The sequence below is a fragment of the Ochotona curzoniae genome, unplaced genomic scaffold, assembly GCF_017591425.1.
Source record: "Ochotona curzoniae isolate NIBS_2020 unplaced genomic scaffold, NIBS_Ocur_1.0 contig_4895, whole genome shotgun sequence".
Lineage (NCBI taxonomy): Eukaryota > Metazoa > Chordata > Mammalia > Lagomorpha > Ochotonidae > Ochotona > Ochotona curzoniae.
In genome coordinates this window covers 1,437,195-1,459,970 of record NW_024466413.1, presented here as the reverse complement: position 1 = coordinate 1,459,970, position 22,776 = coordinate 1,437,195, and the positions used below count along the sequence as shown (strand labels likewise).

Genomic DNA, 22,776 nt, shown 5'->3' with positions numbered 1-22,776 from the left:
TTGTTAAGGGATAAGGACTTGTGTATTCCACAGACAGTAGCCCAGATGGGTAACCTCACATGAATGCAAACAAGGCTTAGAATTGTCTTGGAGCATGCATGGATACAGCCAATCTCTGCCACCACTGCCATTCTGATCACACAACACCCTTGACCCCACATCTGAAGAATCCACCTCTGAGGGCAACAAGCCTAAGTGCCCACCTTAGAAGTGCTGAGTGATGGATGGTGGTGTTGGCATTTGATCTTAGTGTGTATGTTTCCCAATGGGAGAGGTTAACTGACAAAACCATTCCCACTGGAAACAGAGAGCAGTGGGAAACACACAGCAGAGTTCTCCAGAAATTCTGAAATCCTGCTGGGCAAAGTGAAGTCCCTCTGCCTGTATTAGGATTACAGATTCTCCTGCTGATTAGAACACCTTGGACCATGTGCCTGGATTTGGATTTCACAGTCCCTGCACCCTCCTCCCAGAAGCCTGTTCACCAATCACTAGTGCTCTTTCTGCTCCTGGGCCGTTCTGACATGATCCTCAAAGACTACATAAGGTCGCTTTGAAAGATTTTGGAAAATTAAATTAAAACATAAGTCTCTCCTGTTACAAGCATGTTTGATACATGCATAGATTTTCATAGTCACATTTTCTATGAACTTTTTCAAACATTCTGTACATCATTTTTTTTAAAAGAGAGATTTATGTTTATTATAAACATAGGTTTACAGAAAGATTTTCCATCTGTTGGTTCATTTCCCAAATGGCCATGATGGCCAGAACTGAGCTGATCCAAAGCCAGAAGCTTCTTTCAGGTCTCCCATATGGTTACAGGGGGACCAAGGCCTTGGGCAATTCTCTATGTCCTTCCCAGGACAGAAGCTGAGAGCTGAGTCAGAAGTGGAGCAGCAAGAACATGGACCAGTGTTCACACGGGATGCCACTGCTTGCAGGTGGAGTAATAGTCTATTGAGGTCTGCACCAGCCCCCTTGCACAGCTTTCGAAACTCCTCTCAGAAACAGTGGGGGTCCAAGGTTTGTTATCTGTGCTGAAGAGTCAAATCTTACTGTAGTCCAAGGCAGTAGTTTCTTTGAAAATTTCATTTTCTACAAAACTAAGTAGATGTCAATATATTTGTCTGTGATCTCATTTAGACTTTAGTGAACACATCCAAAATTCTTAAACAGGTTAAGCTATAACTGCTCTTTGTCCGATTTAGTAACCAACATTTGTGGTGAGGGTACTAGGAAATCCCTTCCAAGATTCCATCCTGTCCCCTCATGGATGCTCAGAACAGCTGGTAAACTCATCCACAGTTAAGTTGGAGCCACAGTCAACCCCACAGCAGTCTTTATTCACCTCAAACACCGCGACTCTGGAGCAGAACCAGCAGGTTCTTAGGCAGCCTCTTTCTGTCTTTTGCTCCACAAGCCAGCCCCAATCATCTGGCTTCCCCGTAAATAACAAATCACCACACCAGAACGGCTGCAGAGATCAGCCAAGCTGTGTGGAGCTATGGTTGTTGGAGATTGGGCTGTTGCACTGCAAGATAATTGCAACACCTGCTTTGGACTTCCAAAGCCACGCTCCCTGCTGGGTCCCACACTGTGTGTTTTAGATCCATACAATTCTTGGCCATCACAGTCACCCCAGAAGGCAGCTTCATATCCTGCTCCCAGTCAGAAAATCTCCTGCCTCCTTGCACAACCTCAGCTCACATCCCTTGACGTCCTGGTTGCCAGTCACAGGCCCAGTGTATGAAGTAGCCTTCATCAAACCATTTCACTGTAATGCTGCAGGGATGCGTTAGTTCTTACTCCTCCCAGAGATCCACTAAGAACCATAGATTGTCTTTATGCCACTCAGAAAGAAGCCCCCTTCTAGGACAAAGGAGGAAACAGGGCCTAGCTCCATGCACACAGCCAGCTTACTGAAGCACAACATAGTAAGGAGATGACAGGCAAAGTTGCAGCCTCAGCTTGTCTGTTCTGCCAAACATCATTGTGCTTGATGACACAGGAAAGAGGCCAGACTGACCTGAGAGTCCACTTCTCTCACATGTTAAGGCCACATACAAGGACTCCAATTCCTTTGGCATCTGACCCTTTTTAATTTGGGCTTTGTTAAGCAACATTCAAGTAGTACAGTGTCAAAGACAGACACCTGGCTAAGACTTCTGGACACAGCTCTAAAAGTCTGGTTATTGGCCAAGCCTGACATCAGGTCACTTGCTTCTTCAAGGGGATTAACCTTGGAAAGGAGAGCAAACTGTCCTTGGATTGACTTGTGAATATTGAAATGAATTACTATGCCTTCATGGGATGCTTTCAAGTACAGCAGACAGATTCATTAAACAATTATTACATTTAGGTGAGGCTGCAGAAACATAGCCAAAGTGCAGGCCTAGGACATGCAAAATGGAGGCGTTGGGCATCTGAGATGGTCAAAAAGGGCTTCTGATGAAATACAGCTTTGAAGGATAGGAGATCTCCAGATACAAAGATTAATGGGAGAGGGTCAGAGAGGATAGGACATGCCATCTTTTTTGCCCCAGCAAATTGCTCAGCTTTGAATTGTAAATGCCTAAATTAGGGTCATGCAAAATGGGTGACAGCAGTTGCTCATGCTGAATCCAGTTTTCCAGTTCTCTTCATTGGGAAACTTGCTCACAGCTGAGCCACTGCAATAACTCTTGACCAAAATACCCACATGATCCAATACTGACATCAGTTGCAGTTCTGATAGAAATCCATCTCTCTACTCTGCTATTTGCTTCTTCTTGGTTGGAGCTAACCTTCCGCTCTCTGTGGGCCAGAGCACCAGATGTAACTCTGTCTTCCCACACCATTGTATCCACTTCCCATCAATGGTCTTTCACCAGTTCTGCACTACTACACCCTTCCCATGCTCACCATGTTCCACTGTTGACCTGGTATTTGACAGGGTCTCCAGTAAACAGGTGTCTGATGAACTTTCCAGCAACAAGCCTGTCCACACCTGCTTGGCATTCATCCCTATGTCCCCCTTTATTTTGCAATTGATGATTGATCTCTTTGGCTCTGATCAAAGATGTTTTGCCCTGGGAAGCATTCCTATCGTCCCTCATGACTAGAAGACCCAGCTGTCATTTGCACTTCTCTAGCAGGCCACTACCAAGACACAAATGCTGGTGATGTCATTTTTTATACAGGGCCCACATTTCTCTTGCTAGGTTCTGTTTGTTTACTTAACCACAAGGGCATTCAAACCATGTAATCTATAAAAAGATGCTGAATCAATGAGCAAAAGCACCCAGTAGTAAAATGTGTATTTTCTAAAGAGGAAGATGGATCAAATAACGTTGATGAGTCCTAGGCCACCTTGGAAAATGGAGGGCTTGGGATGCGTCTGTCATGTGTGGGAGACCAGGATTTAAACTCAGTCCCACACTGTTATTGCCATCTGAACAATCTGCTTAAGTTCCAATGTCTCTGAGAAGCTGTCCTGGCAACAGTTAATGTGGTCGAATCCCCTTCTACATGCCCCAGCACTAAAAATGACTGCAAATGTCTATCTCATATCTACTTACTTCTTCAAGATCTCTTTTTTCTCTGGCTTCATTGTAAACTTTGTGAAAGAAGGGAGCAGACAGAATTACTGCCCACCACCTCTCTCACAGAAGACTTAAACTTAACCACTCTCCACATGAATGCATCAGACTAGCTTAGTCTGAGTCTGCCCAATGGCAAAAAGAAGCAAGCACTAACATAACTCTGTCTGCAGGCACAGCAGAGGCGAGGGGACAGTCTGTTGGTGACTGTGCTGTGCTGGGTGTGCAGTGTGACAGATATGATCCTCATATTTACTAGGAGGATGCAAGGACATGTGCAGGTGGGAAGTGTCCCTAAGCAGAGGGCAAGTGTAAGACGCAGTCACAATCACTATGCTAGCTGTTCCAGGGATTGATGCACTTATCAATTTGCTGACATTATTAGGGCTTTTGTGAAGACACTCAGGGAGCTATGAAGTAGAGTTTAATAAATATCCAGCATGGAGCCTAGCATAAAAAGTGATCACTACTATGGGGCCAGCATTGTGGCACAGAGGTTGGCATCTGTGATGTCAGCATCCTATAGGGGTGCTTGAGAGTTCCTGGCTGTTCTACTTCCAATCCAGTCACCTGCTGTTGCACCTGGGAGTGACAGTGCAAATCAATGGATAGTACATGGGCCTTTGCCCCCTATGCAGGAAACAGTGATAGAATCCCAGGCCCCTGGCTTCTACTGGGCCCAACTCTGGCTGCCTCAGCCACTTGAAGAAGAGAGAAAACAGATCTATGATTCCTCTTCCTTTCTGTCTCTAGCTCTGCATTTTAAATAGATAATTATTTCGCAAAGGCCTCACTACATTTAGCCAAGGTCCTTTTGTGGAAGGGAAGATGTGTTTCTAGTGTAGCCATGACTCTGCCCCTGAGGAAGGGAACAAGGAGAGGCACAGGGGACAGGGAGATGGACTCCAGGATGCGGAAGCATCCTCCATGACTCCAGTCCCAGACACACCTTACTGGATGAGGTTTTGACCTTTTCTTGGAGAAAAGAAGAGATGGAGGATTGGACTCTTTGATGACCTTGCTCCAACTCCCATACTTAATCCATGGGAAAACTTAACCTTACTCATTAGCTTCCCCTCCTCCAAACCCCATCATCACGATGGCATCCCACACTTCAGGATCTGACTCTTAGGCACCATGTGCCAAGGACTTAGAGGGGTGACATCAAAAGTCGGGGATGAGACATGGCCGCCTCTCCATTACCACGCCACCCAGAAACAGCGGCAGGAGCCAGACTCCTGCGAGAAGGCCACGGAGAACCAAGGTAGTTTTCAGAAATAAAAGGGCTCATACAGATATACGCAATACTGTGGTCTTATTTTTACTGAGTTATATGGTTCTTCTGGAAATGACCTGTGGAATTATGATAGATGGCCCTGCAGCTGGAAGCAATGTACCACAGCGCATCCTGTGCACCAGTTCGCAACAGCCATCTATTCTGCAGGATAACAGGAAATCAGATTATCATTGAAATGAGAAATTTTAAAACGGTTTAATTTAATGGAAGGAAATACAACAGTGCTTGCCATTTTAATTCTTCAAATAATATTATTAACTATAGGTTTTAAACCACACAGGGGGGTTTTCTTTATACAGCCATCAAGTGATTATCCCTCATTGCTTGTTTTCATTCACATATTTTTCTGAGAAGAAACCATAAGTTAAGACCTACCTTCTTCTTCAAAGAAACCGCAATATATATACAGTTCAATGTAGGCAAGTGTTGTAGGGCAGACTTCAACATGCATGCTTCTTGCACAGCCATCACATAGCAAGCTCCCAACCTCCTCCGCCCCCATTCCTGCAAGGACTACTACAGTCTAGGCTTTTGTGAACTTGACTATCAGATTCTAATAAAAGTAGGCTCTTCTTGGGTTTATCCCTCTGTGATGGACTTAATTTAGTAAAACCCCCAAATCTGTACAAAAATTAGAAAATACCCCAAATACCCAAAGCTATCTTGAGAAAGAACAATATGGCCTCCCATTGTGGCATATCAGGCAATGCTGCTGCCTGCACACAGCATTGCTGCACCAGGCTCACTTTATTCTCTATACATTCAGCTGCTTGTAAATGACCTCAGAAAAGCACCGTAAGATGACCCAAATGTTTGGGCTCCAGCCACCCACATGGGAGACCTGGAAGATCTTGTCTCCTAGCTTTGGCTTGCCCCAGTTCCAGATGTTACAGCCATCTGAGGAATGAACCAGTGAATACAAGATCTAACTCTGACCTTCAAAAAGATAAATAAATACTGAAAAAATGAAGATAATAAATTTTGAGATTTCCTGATTTCAGAATATAAGTTTATAGTAATTAAAACAGTCATAGTATAGGCATCAATATAGACAAGTGGGACACTTGAGAGGAAACCCAACTAAACTCCTCATGCTGTAAACATTAACCATGCACAGCTTTCCCTAATACATCAATCTTACCTCAGTAAAGTGGCTTAAGAAATGATAAAAAATCCACAAATAGACTATGTGGCTAGCTGATCTTTGACAGAGTACATGGAATGCCCAATGGAAATAGGGTAATAACTTCCAAAACTGGAATTAGAAAACTTAATGTGTGTCCACTGAATAATGATGTTGATTCCAAACCAACTCAAAATGGACGGAAGATTGAAACATAAGCCCTGGGACTGTAAAACTACTTGCTGGAGCATAATGGCAAAGCTAATGGACATAAATTTTGGAAATAATTCTTTACATGCAACCCCAACTGCACAAATGACAAGAGCAAAAATCTGGTGAAAGAAAAAGCACCTGCATTGCAGAGGAAGCAGACAGGAGAGGGAAACAGCCTGCCAAGTGGTTAAGAAAACAGCTGCCAACCGAACAGCCCAAGACATTTCACTACTCGAAAGACTTAAGAAATCCCTCCAACTCAAGAAAATTGCAAATTGGCTAAGAACTTGAATTCACACGTCTCCAAAGATGACAGACAAATGGTTAATAGGTACAGGAAATTAGTCTGGATATCACCAACCAGCAGAAACATACGTATCAGATCCACGATGGGGCATCTCCTCCCAACCACTAGGATGGCTATACGCAGTACATTGGGGCTGGTACAGTGGCAAAGCAGGTGAAATCTCCACTGTGATGCTGGTGTCCCAGCCATTCCACTACCAATCCAGCTCCCTGGTTATGGCCTGGGAAAATCAGCAGAGGCTGGCCAAATACTTGGGCCCCTATACCCAAGCAGGAGAACCAGAAGAAGTTCCTGACTCCTAACTTCAGACAAATCCAACTTTGGCCTTTGCAGCCTTTTGGGGAGCAATCCAGTTGATGGAAGGTCTCTCTCTCTCTCTCTCTCTCTCTCTCTCTCTCTATCTATCTATCTATCTATCTCTCTCTCTCTCTCTCTCCCTCTCCCCCTCTGTGTAACTCTGTCTCTCCAATAAAAATAAATTTTAAAAATACATAATTAAAAAGCAGTACATGTTGGCAAGGATGTAGAGAAATCAGAACGCTTGTGCATTGTCTATAGGAATGTGTATTAGTGCAGCCATTAAAGCAATGCAGAGTTTTCTTTTAAAAAAAATCTAAAATTGGAGGGCGGGCAGTGTGGCACGATGGACTAAGCTGCTGCTTTTGCTGCTGGTAGTCATATTAGAACACCAGCTAGAGTGCCAGCTGCTCTACTTCCAACCCAGCTTCCTGCTAATGCACTTGGGAAAGTAACAGAAGACCCAAGTACTTGGGCACCTGCCACTCCTGTGGGAGAAATGAATGGAGTTTCAAGCTCCTGGTTTCTCCTGACCAAACTCCAGACATCGCTACTTTTTGAGACATGAACTAGTGGATAGAAAATCTCTCTCTCTCCCTCTCTTTCTGTCTCTCCTTCTCTCTCTAATGAATCTTTAAAAAAAAAACTAAATTATAATTGCCATGACTCATGTTCATTCAATATAATTCACAATCATGAAGATATGAGAGCAACCTTAATCTTCATGTTCATGCATGGATGGACACACACACACAGACACACACACACTATTTAGGTTGAGAAATAAAGTAAATCCTGTCCTATCTAACTACTCCAAGAAGCCTGGAAGACATGTTCCTGGTAAATCTGATTGTTTTCTAAATGGTTAACTTTAAGATGTATTAGTCACAAATTTCAAATAGATGTTGTCTTCCTGCAGCTAACTCAGCTATGCCCATGTGCTCGCACAGCACAGCCCACGTGCAGGCACCTTGCTGCTGCAATGCATTTCAGCAGAACATGGGGATGAGCTCTTCACCCTCATCCTCTGCTCCCGAGGAAGCTACGTGGTGTCCTGGGCTCCTCTTTCTGACATCTGTGATCAGGAAACAAGAAGAAAGAATCGCTCCCAGTGCTGAGCTGTGACTTTCACGGATGCCATGCACTTTGCCCTTAATGGCTCCTTCTTCCATAAAACAAACCATTTTCTATTTCCTTTTTACAACAGCACTAGTATAAAGATAAACATTACGGGGATGGGAGTCTGTTCTGATTTGGAAAGGAGTTAAAACACACCGGGCTCCATAAGGCTACTATGACCCTCAGATGCTGTCCAATGCATGTGTGAAGGCTGTCAGCACTGGTCACTTTGCAGAGATATGAGAGAAGCTCAGTGCACAGCTAAGCCATCACCCTTGTCACTCAGCTTTCCCTGAGCACTTGTGGTGAGTCATGACTCAGGCACTGAGGGCGCTAGCAACACAGTGCTCCGAAGCTGGGGTTAAGGCTGTGGCTCCCATCGCTGGGTCACTGCCTCTTTGCACTGTGCCTGAGATAGACTTGTTGTGTTGTTCATTATCTGTTAGTGAACAAGCCGACCATAATGTCTGTGATTATGGTGGTGTCAGAGTCCAGAGACCACAGGACCTGTTTGTCAGCAACAACACACGGTGCCGCTTACAAATACAGCCCTAACTCTGCACAGAGGATGTCTGCCACAGTAAACAGATATTACACAGGAAGATAAATGCAAGGGACCAGGTAAGAATGGGGACAAAGGGTTAAAGACAAGCCCAGCTGGCAGGGTCGGGGGACAGGAGGATTTCTCCCCCTTCTCCTCCTGCCCTGTCAGATTCACACCTCTTCCGTGGGGGCAGGTGCTTTCAGGACACAGGAATCAGCACGGGGCGGGGGAGTGGAGTTAAGCACACCACACACGCTCGGTGGAAGAATTCCTATCCTGCACAGTTCTCTGCAATCCAGCTAAATGGAAAACGGCTTCCGAGCAGCAACCTTGAGCAATTTCTCAATGACATGCATTGTCTCTCTGGAAAGCCATCTTCTGGGGCAAGCAGAGGACAGGGCTTCACTTTGTGTCTGCTCCAGCAGCACATGCTGTCCCCTGCGGGGCAGGGCTGTGATCTTCACGGGTGAGAGGAGGAGCAGAGAGCCTCACAGTGCTGGATGCCACACGATCTGTTGAGAAAGTCAGATGCCTGTGTCTTGATCTGCAGGTGCTTTTTGTTCTCACACTCTCAGGTGTTCTTGGCTTCCATATCACACAGTGCTCACTCATTCAACAGACACTTCCGGAGCAGATGTCCAATGCCAACTGCATGTGATGAATATCTATGTGCCCTACCCTGGGGATTTACATCAAAAACTTAATTAAAATGGAATTTAAAAATGAGTTTGCTGCAAAATAAAGTAAAATCCACCATATTTTTTTGTGTGAAATAACTTTTTTCCATGCACTTTCTGAAGTTGTCTATTTTAGGTCTTTCTCTAACATCTTTGTGCACATTAACTCCTGAAATCCTCTCTGGAAGACTGCCCTTACCCCCTTTCCCAGTTGTGAAGCTGAGTGCATGCATCCTAACAGGCACAGCTCCTCTCCACCACAGGAGCGATGCAGGCCTTCTGGGTATGCACTGACCTGGTAGTTAAGATTGAGAGAAGAGAGGAAAGGAAGGAGGGAGGAAGAGAGGCATGACTGGACAAGAGACCCATGTGCACGCCACTGACTCTGTTGTTCTGGGCACTTGCCAAGTGCTGGGCAGTCAGTGTCTGGGAAATCACAGTGCAAGAAGTACGGAAAGGCCTGGAGCAGATCTTCAGGATGTCTCACCCAGCTCTCTCCCAATTGCTTGGGACACAGGACTCAGAGAGGGCAAGTGGCTGGTTGACAGCCACATAGCCAGTTACAGCCACATTTCCAACTCTGCAATCAATGGTCGAGCCGTACGATTGCACCGTGTATATTGTGTAACATTCACTGTTAGCTGCATGGATAAATGAAGAGGAAAATGACAGGCTTTCCCTGGGCATTTTGTCAGGCTCTGTGCTCAAGGCCTCCTTGAGTTAATTTCACCTAATCTCTCCTCTCCCCTTGGGCAGACAGGCCATGAGTCCGAGGATAAATAATCTCCCTACCCAGTAAAATGCTGCTGGCTTGATGTGGGGAAGACACAGAAACCCTGGCTCTGCCAACTCTCAGCTTGCCAGTGTAGATGTCAGAGATGCTGCTGGAAACAGCGTGGCAGTAGGGCCTGCGCTGATGAGAGAGGCACAGGGTACCCCCACCCACACTCCTGCCCTGTGCCGTGCTAATCAGCTCCCATCACTATGCAGCCCTTGTTCTACTGTCTCTGTAAAGAAAGGCTTATTTTGAAGGGGACACCTGTTCTCTAGTCCTTCCAGCGGACGCTGCAATCTGTGCGGATGCCCACGTTGTTTGCTAATGCGCTGGCTTCTTGGGGATTTGGAGGCACAGCTCCCAGGGGAGGAGGGGGAGTGGGTTTTGTTCCTTGCTTGGCAGCCCTTGCCTGGTGGAAGGCACTGAGTGGGCACACAGCCCTGAATCTGCATAACTGGATGGCACCCAAATGGAAAATGCCCAGGAAAAGAATCAAGTCCTGGAAATAACCCGTTGAGCTAAGCAACATGAGCAGGTTCAGCACTAAGCACCCAGAAATAAAGCATTTTATCTGACTCTTGTGAAAGACAAAGATGCCTGCTTTGACACACAAAAAAATCCAAGAAAAGAAATGAAAGATGATACTGTTATGCTAGGTTTATTTCTGTAATGCTTCACACATACTCTTGGAATCCTCTTCTGGAGACACGGGTGCTATCCCATTTCACAGCTGAGAAAACTGAGTCACCAAGAGTGGCTCAGGGTTTCTGCACAGAGTCTCCAGGAAGCCCAAATTGCACAGGCATATCATTGTAGATGCCCTCACTGTGCACCAACCCTCCACCCCAATCCGATCTGCCTTTTATCTGCTGCCACATAGAGCAAAGTCTGGCCTGTGTGGCTCTCTTGCCATGCAGTTCTCTATAGGAGTGTGCTTCAGCCAACTTGTATTAGTCGCTCATTCAACACACATTTCCTAAGCATAGTTTTGTGTGCCAGGCATGGTGTTGGGTCTTGGGATAGAGTGAAATGATGAGCTCTCCATCTGTGGCTGCTCAGAGCCCAGCTGAAGCTTAGAGCATCTTGGAAGAAGTGCCACCTGCTAGGCAATCACCAGCAGGGGCGGCCCTCAGCTCAGGGGATTATGTGATGAAAACGTTGTACAATCATCTGTGGCTATGGGCATTTCCTAAGACCTCACGCCGTGCTTGCTGAAACAGGCGGGGTGAAGATGTTCAGGTAATAGTCCACATGGTTAGCAGGGACTATGTAGGACCATGCTGTAGACTCACAGAAACTCCCACGGACTCCTGGGGAGCTATGCACAAAGATGATCCTGCCAATTCGACTGCAGATGCTCTAAGGAGAAGAGGAACCATGGGACCACTGGGGACACAACTTCTGCATCTGCTGCAGGATTTAAAGGTCTGCCTAGACCTTGGAGGCGGAGAGGGGGCAGTCAGTCCCAGCCTTCCACTCTTCCCAGTCCCATTCCTGAGCCCTGATGCCATCAGTACAATGAGCGGTCGTAGACATGGCCATCCTGTGCTGTAAGACTCACTGCTTTCTCCTTCCTCTTCCACTCATTCAGTTACTGTCTGCTGGGTGCTAAGGACACCAGAACTTCAGAAGCTCAGTGACTGTTTACAGTTACTGGAATTCACTCTCCATCCAGTGCTATTTATCTCCGAAGTTTGCTCCTTGCATTTCATATAGCCCTGCACTGGCTTCAGGTCTCCTGTCCCTCAGGATACTCTTGGCAGGTTAAGGAGCTTGAGAACATATGACCAGACACAAACATGACTTGTGCTGCCTTGGCAGCCAGACTCACTGGTTGGACCTCAGCGCCAGATGACATAGGCTGCTGCATGTGTCGGGGAACAGACCACACTCACTGGTGCTGCTGGTTCCCATCAACCTCAGACACACAGTGAAGATCTTATTGGCTGCCTCTGATCTTGGATGTCAGTTACCTCCTGCTTTGGACTTGGGCTTGAACTTGAACTAAATTTCACAGCATCAGCTCTCCTGGGTCTCTCAGCTGCCTTAACATTTGGTAAATCAGAGCAGTTTATGATAAATCCCTTCATTCATACACTCATACACATACACACAGCACATAAATGCACATAAAGGTCTTTCCAAAAGTTCCTAGGAAAATTGAATTAAAAGTTTATATGTCTGTGCAAAAAAATATTTAGTATCCATCAACAGACATTTTATAAACTATGTTTTTTATAAATATTTTTAAGTTCCAGAGTTTAAACTTCCAGCAGCCTCTCGGCTGTTAGTGGGTCTCAGGACGGGGCGTGTCATGCCTGGATCCCAGCCACCAGCCACCATTTGCACGTGGTGAGCTGTCCCTGGGCCTGCCTGAGCTCCAGGGGCTGCTTCCTTAGGGGTGAGTACACCAAGGGGGGAGGTTTCCGTGACTGGGCAGGTCCAGGGCCCACACGCCACCCTCATTGGGCGGTGAAAGGGACTGGGGAGGGGCGCGACCATGGGCCTAGGAGTTTAAACTTCCAGCAGCCTCCTGGCTGCTGGTGGGTCTCAGGACAAGGAGTCTCATGCCTGGATCCCAGACGCCAGCCACCATGTGCACGTGGTGAGCGGTCCACGGGTGGCCAGTGCGCCATTTGTTGCCAGGCTCTGCCTGCTGGCCGCCCGGCCGGGAAGCTCTGGAGTTTTGGTTCTTTGAATCACTGCTTAGGTAGATCCAGGTTGAACCCACTGTGCTTCTAGGACGTGAAGCAATTGCAAAGATTCCCAATGACAGTAATTCTTATTTTGAAAAACTTGTAATCACTGAATAATGCTGACCGCCAAATACCAGTCAATGCTAAAGCGATGGCTCGGTGCTTGTCCAGCAGAATCATATCCTGTTACCTGACATGATGGATAAGGAGAAAGGTCACATTAGGCAGGGCCATTATATTAACTAGCACTTGAGAACCATAACTGGGGGCAGATTCTGTGAGGGATGTGTGGGCAAAACCTTGTGGAAATTCTAGCCCCACTGGTTAGCTCAAGAGATGGGGTGGTGATGGACTAAGCTAGGTGTGACCAAAGAGCCTGCCATGAATCACAGGTAAAGGAACCTCCAACAGTCTGGACTGGTCAGGGCAGCAGCACCCAAAGGCACATCCTGAATAGGGTGTGGGGTGGGCTGGGCTGCAACGTTCACCAGCTCATACAAGGACGAATGGAAGGTAAGACTTTGCCAGAACCTGGCCTAAACCCAATGGCATGTATGAGAACTGGGTCTGGGAGTGGATCAAGTGGAGGAACTTGGGAAACTCCCTTGGTGAGTCATAGCTCCCGCTGGTGAACATGTGGTCCAGACCTGGGGGTTGGACAAGCTGGGCAAATTAGCTCCAACATCTGGCAAATGTGTCAATTGGTAATGGAACAGGGTAGATCAGGCAGGACTGAGCAAACCTTAGCCCAGAAGCAAAACTAGAGACCAGGACAGAGCACAGGTCATGCCGAGCAAGGCTCTTGTACCTACTGGGTGCATGAGCCAGGAACGCTAAGCCAGTGTCTAAGGCAGAGGTCGGGACAGGTGAGGGGCTGAGCCAGGCTGAGTCAGTGCAACCACTGGCATGCAGGCAATCTATGGCTGGGAACAGGCCTGGTTAGGGAGCTAACAGGACAACCCTAGCTGGGTTGAGGTTCCAACCAAGAGGCATGTTGCTTTGAATCGGGGCTGCATTCTGAATGGGAAATCTTTATAGTTTCCCTTGGCACAAGTGAGAACTGGTATTGGATGCACCGAGCCAGGCCAGACTCCAACACCCTCTGGTGTGCTGGAGATCCAGGGCAGATCTGGGATGAACTAGGCAAGATCTCAACCCCTACTGAGCCATGTGTGAGCCATATGTGGGTATGGACAAGCCATGACTGGGCTGAAGCATCCAAGAGCAAGGACCAGTTTGGGTTGAAGGCCAGTCAGGAAAAGCCACTGTTCCTGCTATGACAGGAGGTGGACTGAGTAGGGCTGGCTCATGGACCCACTGGTATGCGTAAAATCTGGCTTTGGAAGAGGTTCTGAGGAGGAGCCTGGGCAACTCCTTTAGCAGGACATAGTCCCTTCAGGTAAGCTCAAGAAACATGATAGGAAACAGCCCAGAACAGGTCATGGAAATTTACCCACTGGCATACATTTGGCAGGGATCAGGGACAGACCAAGCTGAATCTGTTTACATCATCCACTGGCAAATCCAAGCACCAGAACAGAGTGTGGGTCAAGCCAGGTTCAACTGCAACAAAAACCAGTGCACAATACAAAACACCAAGGTGAGGTTGCCTGTACCGGAAGGGACCGCTGCACCCAACCAGCACGGGTGAGAACAAGGAAGGGAGGGGGCAGAGCTGGCAGGGGAATAAGGGGTGGTTCCTTTGCTGGACAGCTATTCCCAATGGAGAGCATGAGCTGGGATGGGGCAGTCCAGACCAAGCAGGGCTACAACACCTGTATGCCTCATGTGGACTAGATCAGGGAAAAGCCAGGCTAGGGTGATTATTCCTACTGGTGCAAACAAAATTAGAGTGGGTGAGGGTTGTTTGGGCTTAGCCACAGCATCAGCTGGCAGAAGCTGGCATTTGGGGCTAGTTCTGTCAAGTCAAAGGCTGCAGCTCCCACTGGTTTATGCGAGGGTTGAGTATGTACTGTGCAGCACTAGGCTGGACTGCAACACCCATTGGTTCCAGTGGAAGTTGGGGCTGAAAACAAAACCAACCCAGCGATTGCAACCACCAGCTGATCAGGGCCATGGACTGTGCCAGGCCTTGTACTTGCTAGCACATACAAGAATCTGGTTTGAGAACACCTCAGACAAAGTTTCTTTGGAGATCTCCCCAATCGAAATGCTGGACTCAGAACCCTAACCAAGAAAAGAGAGAAGACAGAACAGGTCAATCAACCATCTCAGCTACATGTTGGCAGCGAAATACGGGGCAAACAGAGACTCTATGATGGACTATGACAATCAGTGGATTCTTCGGTGACCTCATCGTGCTTGGAGTGGCAAGTCTGGCAGTGATTCAGAACTGGTGAACTATCAAAACCACTTGAGCAAGAACTTCGGAGCATACCCTACATCTGGGACCTGGGGAGGGTGGGAAATTGGGTGGGCCTTTTCCCTTAATACTCCTCTTTAAACATAAAGGAAACAATATGGAAATAATAGTCTTATCCATTTTCCTATAGCCCTTGAACCTCTTTACCCTAATTAACTATGTAAAGATTGTCAAAAATATAAATTAAAAATGCTTTTAAGTTCCAATGAATGACCTCTCTTAATTTGTCCCATGTGTCTGGTGACCAGTGAATGTTACAGTTTGATTACTTCTAAGCAGGCTACTAATAGAGAAACCATATATTGGGTCAGTACAAATTAGGGAAATCACACAGTGTGTGGTCACAGAATAGCAGCAGGTATTTCTCAGAAAAAAAAGCCGCAAGGGTAAGAACATGATACATGAGGAAATTCATATGCATTACAACAGGCACACGGGACTCAGCATGAGGGCATGGTTAGTGGCCCACTCCACTGGAGGGCAAACTGACACAGAGGGAGGAAATGGGAGACTGAGCCGAGCTCGGTGCCAACACCCCTGTGTAAGCCCAGAGTCCAGGGACAGCCCTTTACAGTAGCTTCCTTACCTCCAGGGAGCCCGTCTCGAATGAGACCACAGACAAGAAGCACTGCATGAAGACCTGAGCCGTGTTTATGCAGCCAGAAATATGTTTGGCTGCAAAGTCAACGGTACAAAAAGGATGGTCGAGTGGTGTGGGTAAGGGACACACAGAGCAGGAGTCTCCGAAAGGAAGTCCCAGCAGTGGGAGCCTCCTGCCATGCACGTGGGCACACATTACCTCAGAGGAGGCAGGCTTGCAATATCCAGCCCCGAAGACCAGGTTTTCCAGAGAAATGATAGACGGCTCTGGTCCCGTGTCTGCTCCACCTTTGCCAAGCCAGGAACCCCTTCCTGGGCGAGTGAAGCTAAAAGGAAGAAAATCAAAGAGAGAGAGAAAAAGGATACAATGAGAGTAGTGGGGCCAGGCTCTCAGGCTCTTTTGAGGGTGTCCCTGGGGAGTCGGTGAGAAGGAGTAGTTCGCCCCACCGGGGAAGCTAGGTGGACAGAACTTGCTGAAATGTTGAGACAACCGTGGGGTATATATGGTGCATAGGTTGGGGATTTGGAGACACACGATTAGAAATGTCTTTCCTAAAATGTCAGCAGCTTGTAGAGGCACTGAGGCAGAGCACTGAGGTTCCATCAATGGGGGCGGGGATGGGGAGGCAGGAATTGGCATGGTCCCCAGATGGGACATCGCCTGAATCTTTTATCTGCTCCCTACAGTGGTGTTTAACCCAGAGCGAGCTCCTGTGGGAGAACACAGAGCCCCGTCTACCTCCATGCCTAGCGCAAGAATCTAGCAGAATGCCAAGGGCTGCGAGGATTGTAAAATACCCACTTGACCGATGCTGCTGGGAATACTGTACTTCGCTGGCCCAACTGACAAGCACACAGATCCTGTGGAGCTCTGAGATTCACCGGACAGGTCAACTGCCACAGTGAGGTGGCCACTGTCAACCTCAACCTGGGGGGATTAGCAGCAGCGATGGGCTAGCCACATTTATCTTATTCAGATTTACATTTATTTTATTTGGATCTCTCCTACCTTCCCCTGTTTGATTTTCATCAACAAGCCTATCGGCAACATCCGCACATACTCGTTTTTCCCTTACTTTTGGATCTCTTCTATTAGCTATGATCACGGCTAATTGTTTCGCCTGATTAGAATTAGTATCACATGGGCATTTCTTACGTCTCTGATGACAAAGAAGTTAGGGACAATAAATAGCCATTGGATATCATCCTCACTGAGGCTGCACAATCTAAAAGATTCAAATCCTTGCTTGAAATACAGGCAGGGAATGTTAACACTGTATTTATGTTTAACACATTTATTGAAATGCTCATTAGTATCATGCCACATGCAGGCAGGATGTTGGGTGTTTTGCTGGTTAGAGGAGTAAGATGCAATGCTCTCCTTAAAGACACACTGGTCCAGAGAGGGAGGCACGGTCACTATGAACACCAGCAATAGCAGCTAACATCATGTGCCTAACTAAATGTCACTTCTCTTAAGCTAATCCGTTAGCATGGCCCACCAATGGTGATTATCAAAACAAGATGTAAAACAACGGGGCAAGAGCTGGGCCAGCACGTAGGACAGATAACTTACAGAGCAAACTTGGTAAAAAGGAAACACAGAGATGACACTCCAGCAGAGTGCCCAGATGGCACAGAGGCAGGCGACAAAGCCAATCTGCCAGGTTCAAGTCCCAGCAGTGCTGCTGATGTCTTGGCCATAACTATAAGAAACATTTTTCTTTCTTTTATTTTTAAATGTTTTCTATTTATCTTTACGTCTTTATTTATTGTAGAAGCAAAGAGACAGAAAGCAAAGCAGAGACAGTTCCCTTCTGTTGCTTCACTCCCCAATTGCAGCAGCACAGGCTGGGCTGGAGCCAGGGCTAGGAGCCCAGGACTCAACCCAGGCGGCCGAAATTCAGCTCCTTGCTTGTTACTCCCACCTCCCAGAGGCTACATTATCAGGAAGCTGGAAGCAAGAACCAGAGCTAAGTAGCCAACCCAAGTACTCTGATTTGAGACTTATGGGACTTGGCAGGTGGGGAGGGGCTGTTTATCGGCAGCTTAACCTCAGGGCCAAATGCCCACCTCAAGAGGAGGCCAAGTTTTCTGACTTCCTGTTGCCTATTTCTTCATTTGTCAGACGTGGTAACATTATCATTTTAACTGGGGGGGGGTCACTGCAAGGATTCCCCAAGATTAACCAAGCACAGCTTTATGTATAGTGAGAAATTGGTCATGACTCAACAGTACCTAGCATCAGTTGTTTGTAATGTCACAAACAAAATAAAAACATCTTTATGACATGTAAGAGGGGCTCTTCAAAAAGTTCATAGAAAATGTGTTACACACACACAGCATAGCTTTTGGTCCCCAATTCCATTTTCCACAAACTTTTTGAAGCCCCTTCATATACAGCCATTAAAGCTGGATGTCATCACCCCATTTTATTCAGGTTATTTGAAGCAATTCTGCTGCCTAGCAAGCAGATGGGGAGCAAAGCCATCCCAGGAGAAGGATGGAGCGTGTGTGAGAACAGACGCCAGCGACACATTCAGAGGACAAGCTGCAAAGTGGCAGCTGAAACCTTCCCAATTCCTCAAGTATAGGTCTTGCTTAGCTTGTGGTTGGACAGGGAATTCTTAGTGAAATTCAGCTGAACTCATCAGACAGTTAAAATTATTTTCTTGGCTGTGTTTTTGTGAAGATTGCTTTTCGAGGTTAAATTCTAATTACACAACTGCTTCCCAGGGATGGGATTTAATTGTGGAAAAAAAAATGCTTTTCTGCACTAACGAGAGCTGGACCTCTTTGATGAGCATCTGCCTGATCTCCAAGGGCTGCTTTGTCCCCAACCACCGTGGCAGAAACTCTTCCTGCAGGATCCCAACAACAGAGCACTGTTCTGTTTCCACCCCTCCCTGGAGGAGTCCCCGCACTTCTTCAAAGTTTCTGTGTGTGTTCCTCTGCACAGCTGCGGCAGACAACCTGGCCAGACACCGCTCATGTCAGGAGGCTAAGTCTAAGGCACCCCAATCTCCAGTCCTTGCAAGAAGCGTCAGGGCTCCTGGAAGCCAAAGGAGGGACACCTGAACTCCACTGTCCTTCCAAGGCTGGCGACACTTCTCTCTGGTCAGTCCCCAGACCTCGACTCTACAGTGGCTTCAGCTCACTGACCCTGCAGTGGTTGGCAGGGTCTTTGCAAAAATGAGCTCTCATCAGTACTGTTCTAAGGCCTCAAACTCTTGGTGTGACCTTCTTGTATGATGAACAAATCTCTACTCCCTTAGTGTGCCATTACGGAATTTGAAATATGGCTCTGGTTTACCCTTGCTGCTGCCATCTCTAATGCTGTGGAGCACAGTACAAAGAGCACATCCTTAAAAAATACATATAATATTTTTAAATGATATGTTTAAAATGTATATATTTACATATTTGTGTATATATTCACATATATTTATTATATTTATATAGATATAAAAATACTGTATATGAATATAAGTATGTTTATAAATTATGTATTAAAATATATTTAGATATTTAAGTATATAACATATATTATAAAATATATATATTACATTACATATTATATATTATATGTATAATATAAATTATACATTTTAAATTATAAATTTTAAATTATATATTATCTATCATATTATATTGTATATAATATATAATAAATTATATATTATTATATATAATAAATCCACATTTAAATATATATTCTATATTTATACATTTATATAACATATAAATATATAAAACAATATAATTTATATATTTATATTATTATATTTATATAATTATATTATATTATTATTTATAAATTTATAAATATATACATATATAATATATAAATATAGAATATATAAATATTTAATATATAATATATTATATATATTTATATTTTATTATTTTTTATTGGAAAGGCGGATATACAGAGAGGAGAGACAGAGAGAGGAAGATCTTCCGTCCAATGATTCACTCCCCAAGTGAGCCGCAACGGCCGATATATATAAATTTATAAATATATGAATTTACACAATATATATTCAAATATATATTTAAACATATATTTTAGATATGCATATTATATATTTTTATTAAAATAGATATATAGTATACAATATGAGGAGCTCTTCTACATAAAGGTAGATTTACAGAGTTGCCCAATCCAAAGCCAGGAGCTTCTTCCAGGTATCCCACATGGGTACAAGGGCCCAAGGACATGGGCTGCTCCCCATTGCTTTCCCAGTTCATAAGCAAGGAGCTAGATGACAAGTGGAGCAGCCGGGACATGAACTAATACCCATATGGGATGTCAGTGCTGGCAGTAGGAGGATCAGCCTGTTGAGTCACTGTGACAGACTCCCAAAGACCACACCATTTATGAAACACCCCAAATATCATAAGCTTAACCTCCTGTTTCCCATACTGCAGGGCTTTGGATATGGTAGGCACTAAATAAATATTAATCTTTAGAATCTAGTGCCCAGGTTTCGGCATACATCATCTCATTTCATCCTCCTAACATCTCCTGAATGTTCTGAAACCAAAATTGCCCTACTTGAAGCCAGCAGAGCAAGCAAGCAGGGTTTAGAACTCCAAGCTCCACCCACACAGACGTTAAGCCCATGTGTGTAGCCCTACAGTAGACAGGGAGCCACCACACTCTGCAACTCCACTGAGGTGTTGCTCCAAGATGAGCTCAGAGCATGCATCAATTGCTGCCACATCTTGATCCCTGTAAGACCCCAGGCTTAACGGATTCATCTCAGCGCTTCTAGGTTTCACCTTCCCTGCAGAAGGGTCTGCAGCTTAATGATACCACAGCACATCAAGTGCTTTTCCAGCCTGTGCACTGTGAACTCAGCCATCAGCCTTCTTACCTACCTAAGCATCATCCCCCACTGAAAAACACTCCCATGTCCTGTAATGTTAGGTCTTATGTCCAAGGATCCCTAGGTGACAAGCAGTGAGGCCAGACTTAAAATTTAGATGATCGCAACTCCAACGCTCAGCACCCCAGAAATGCCTGAAGGAGTCCAGCCTTTCCTAGCACAGCCTGTCTCCTCCTGTCAGCATCAACACTGGGTGTGATTCCAGGACACAGACTGGTTGACAGTCTTCTCTGTGGAGCATGGGCACGTCACACCCTCACCTCTATGCTGAGAACATTGGCTGTCGGCCTGACCATGAGTAAACCCTAGGAAATGTGCAATGCAAGATGCTAGGACCTGGCTGCTTTCCAGATCCCATTTCCCCTGCAACCCCAAAGTTAGGGCTGCCTCCCTGTTCCCACAGATATGACTCAGAATGTTTTCTGGTCCATAGTCACACACATTTTCCATTACACCTTGAAACTATATCTACTAGATGCTATGCCAACAGCATTTAGTACATGATAATTCCTCATATGCAAATTGCCCTAAAACCCTGGACTGCGTACTCAGGGGTACTTGACACTTCAACCCCATAGTAGGTTCACTGTGTATACCCAAACTGCTCTGAGAGCACAAGCCCACAAGTCACCTCTTCAATGCAAGGGTGATAAAAAGTTTAAGACCTTCCTAGTAGAAGGGGTTCTTCTATCTTTAATTTCCAGTTACCTGAAAGGAACTCAATCAAGCAGGGCACATCCAAGCTTCCCATCAAAGCACTGTAGGGTAGGACCTGTCTGCACTTCGCCTGAAGCGCCAGGTCTGGGTGCTGCTGCCCAGCAATGCCCTTTGCCCCTCACATCCTTGTGCCCCTGGCTCCTGCCATAGGATTCCTGTCTGCCCAAGACCCACTCCTATGCAATGCCACCTTTTCTTCTCTCAAATGCATGTCACCTGGACCTCTGCATTAGCCCTGAGTGGTCTGTCTCCATTTCTGTGTTCTGCTTGCTACGTGTCTGTCACTCTACACATGAAGTTCACTATCTGAGAGTCTGAGCAGCACATGGTGAACTTGGGAGATGAATTCAGGTACTGGGTCAAGATCTCCAATTGCAGCTTCTTCTGGCCACACCACGTGGCTTATTTCAAGTTCTCTCATTTCCTTCTCTCTGGCCTCAGGAAGTAACAGAGGCCTCAGACCAGGAGCAGCACCATCAGTGAGAACCTGAGTTTAACTATCAAGCACTTACACAGAAAAAGGGAAATGGGAGAAGTTTCAGGCACGAAACTCCACATTGTAAGATCCTATCCCTAAATATCTTGCTGCATGAGCTGCAACTTTTGCTTACAGCACATGTGACAGTTTGACATGGTTTCATGGATGTATATGGCCATGCAAGGAATTCTTACAAAGAAGGCTGAGCTCTGTCTGTCTTTCAAAGTATGGAATTCATAAAATGTCAGTAATGCATGGGGTCCTGGAGCTTGTCTGAGGCATTTCACAAAGGTAGAGCCAAAAAGACCATGGACCTGGCTCTGACCAGACAATGAAGAGTTTGATGTTCAAGGACATTAGGCAGCTCTCAAATAAAGGACACTCAGCCAAAAGTGAGGTCAGATGTAGAAATCTCACCCTCCCAGGATGAGCCAGAGCTTAAAGGTGTTCAGTCACCAATATTGTCCCAATACATGATGCATCTACTCTGCCTTGCCTCTTCCATTCCATTCTGTAAGGTCCACAGAACAAGTCTGCTGCCCCAAGTCTGCTGACCTTCTGATCTGTGTTGACTTTCCATGCCAATTCCACGCCTTTCCATCACATGTGGGATGGAAGGAGGGAGTCTCTGTTTCAGAGCTGCTTCCTAATTTCATACCTGATCAGGGGCTGTTGCAGAGCCACCAGGGCAGCGTGGATGGTCATCGAGATCACCGACAGGTGGAAGTAGTCAAACATGACTGGGACCTGGTGGTGCAGGCCTCTCCGGGGGTGGAAATGCAGGCCAAGCGTGCGGCTGCTGATCATCGGGGCCCCAGCCACGTCCCTCAGCCTGGAAGGCAAGCAGATGAGCTCATGTGAGTGACAGCAAACTGCCCCTGCTGTCATCCAAGAGGCATTCCATTTAATCCTACAGTCTGCTGGGTAGAAGTCATCTCACCCATGATTGGCAGATAAGGGAACCAAGGCTCAGAGAGGGAAAGACTCACTAGGTGTCATTGAGCAGCTTAATGGCAGATCTGGGAGTCATGCTCGGCTGTCAAGATCAGACCAGCATTGTGAAGGTGAATCAGTTGC

The 22,776-nt window shown here is 46.1% G+C and overlaps 1 protein-coding gene across 1 annotated transcript in view; it reads right to left on the bottom strand.

Annotated features, from left to right (window-relative positions):
- Positions 1 to 22,776, bottom strand: part of FAM135B (family with sequence similarity 135 member B) — a 178,557-nt gene that overhangs the window by 55,961 nt on the left and 99,820 nt on the right. The window contains exons 5-6 of the mRNA XM_040988499.1: positions 22,358 to 22,531; positions 15,812 to 15,938 (exon numbers count right to left, since the gene is read on the bottom strand). Of these exons, the coding sequence (XP_040844433.1) occupies positions 15,812 to 15,938; positions 22,358 to 22,531 (301 nt within the window). The remainder of the gene's footprint in view (positions 1 to 15,811; positions 15,939 to 22,357; positions 22,532 to 22,776) is intronic.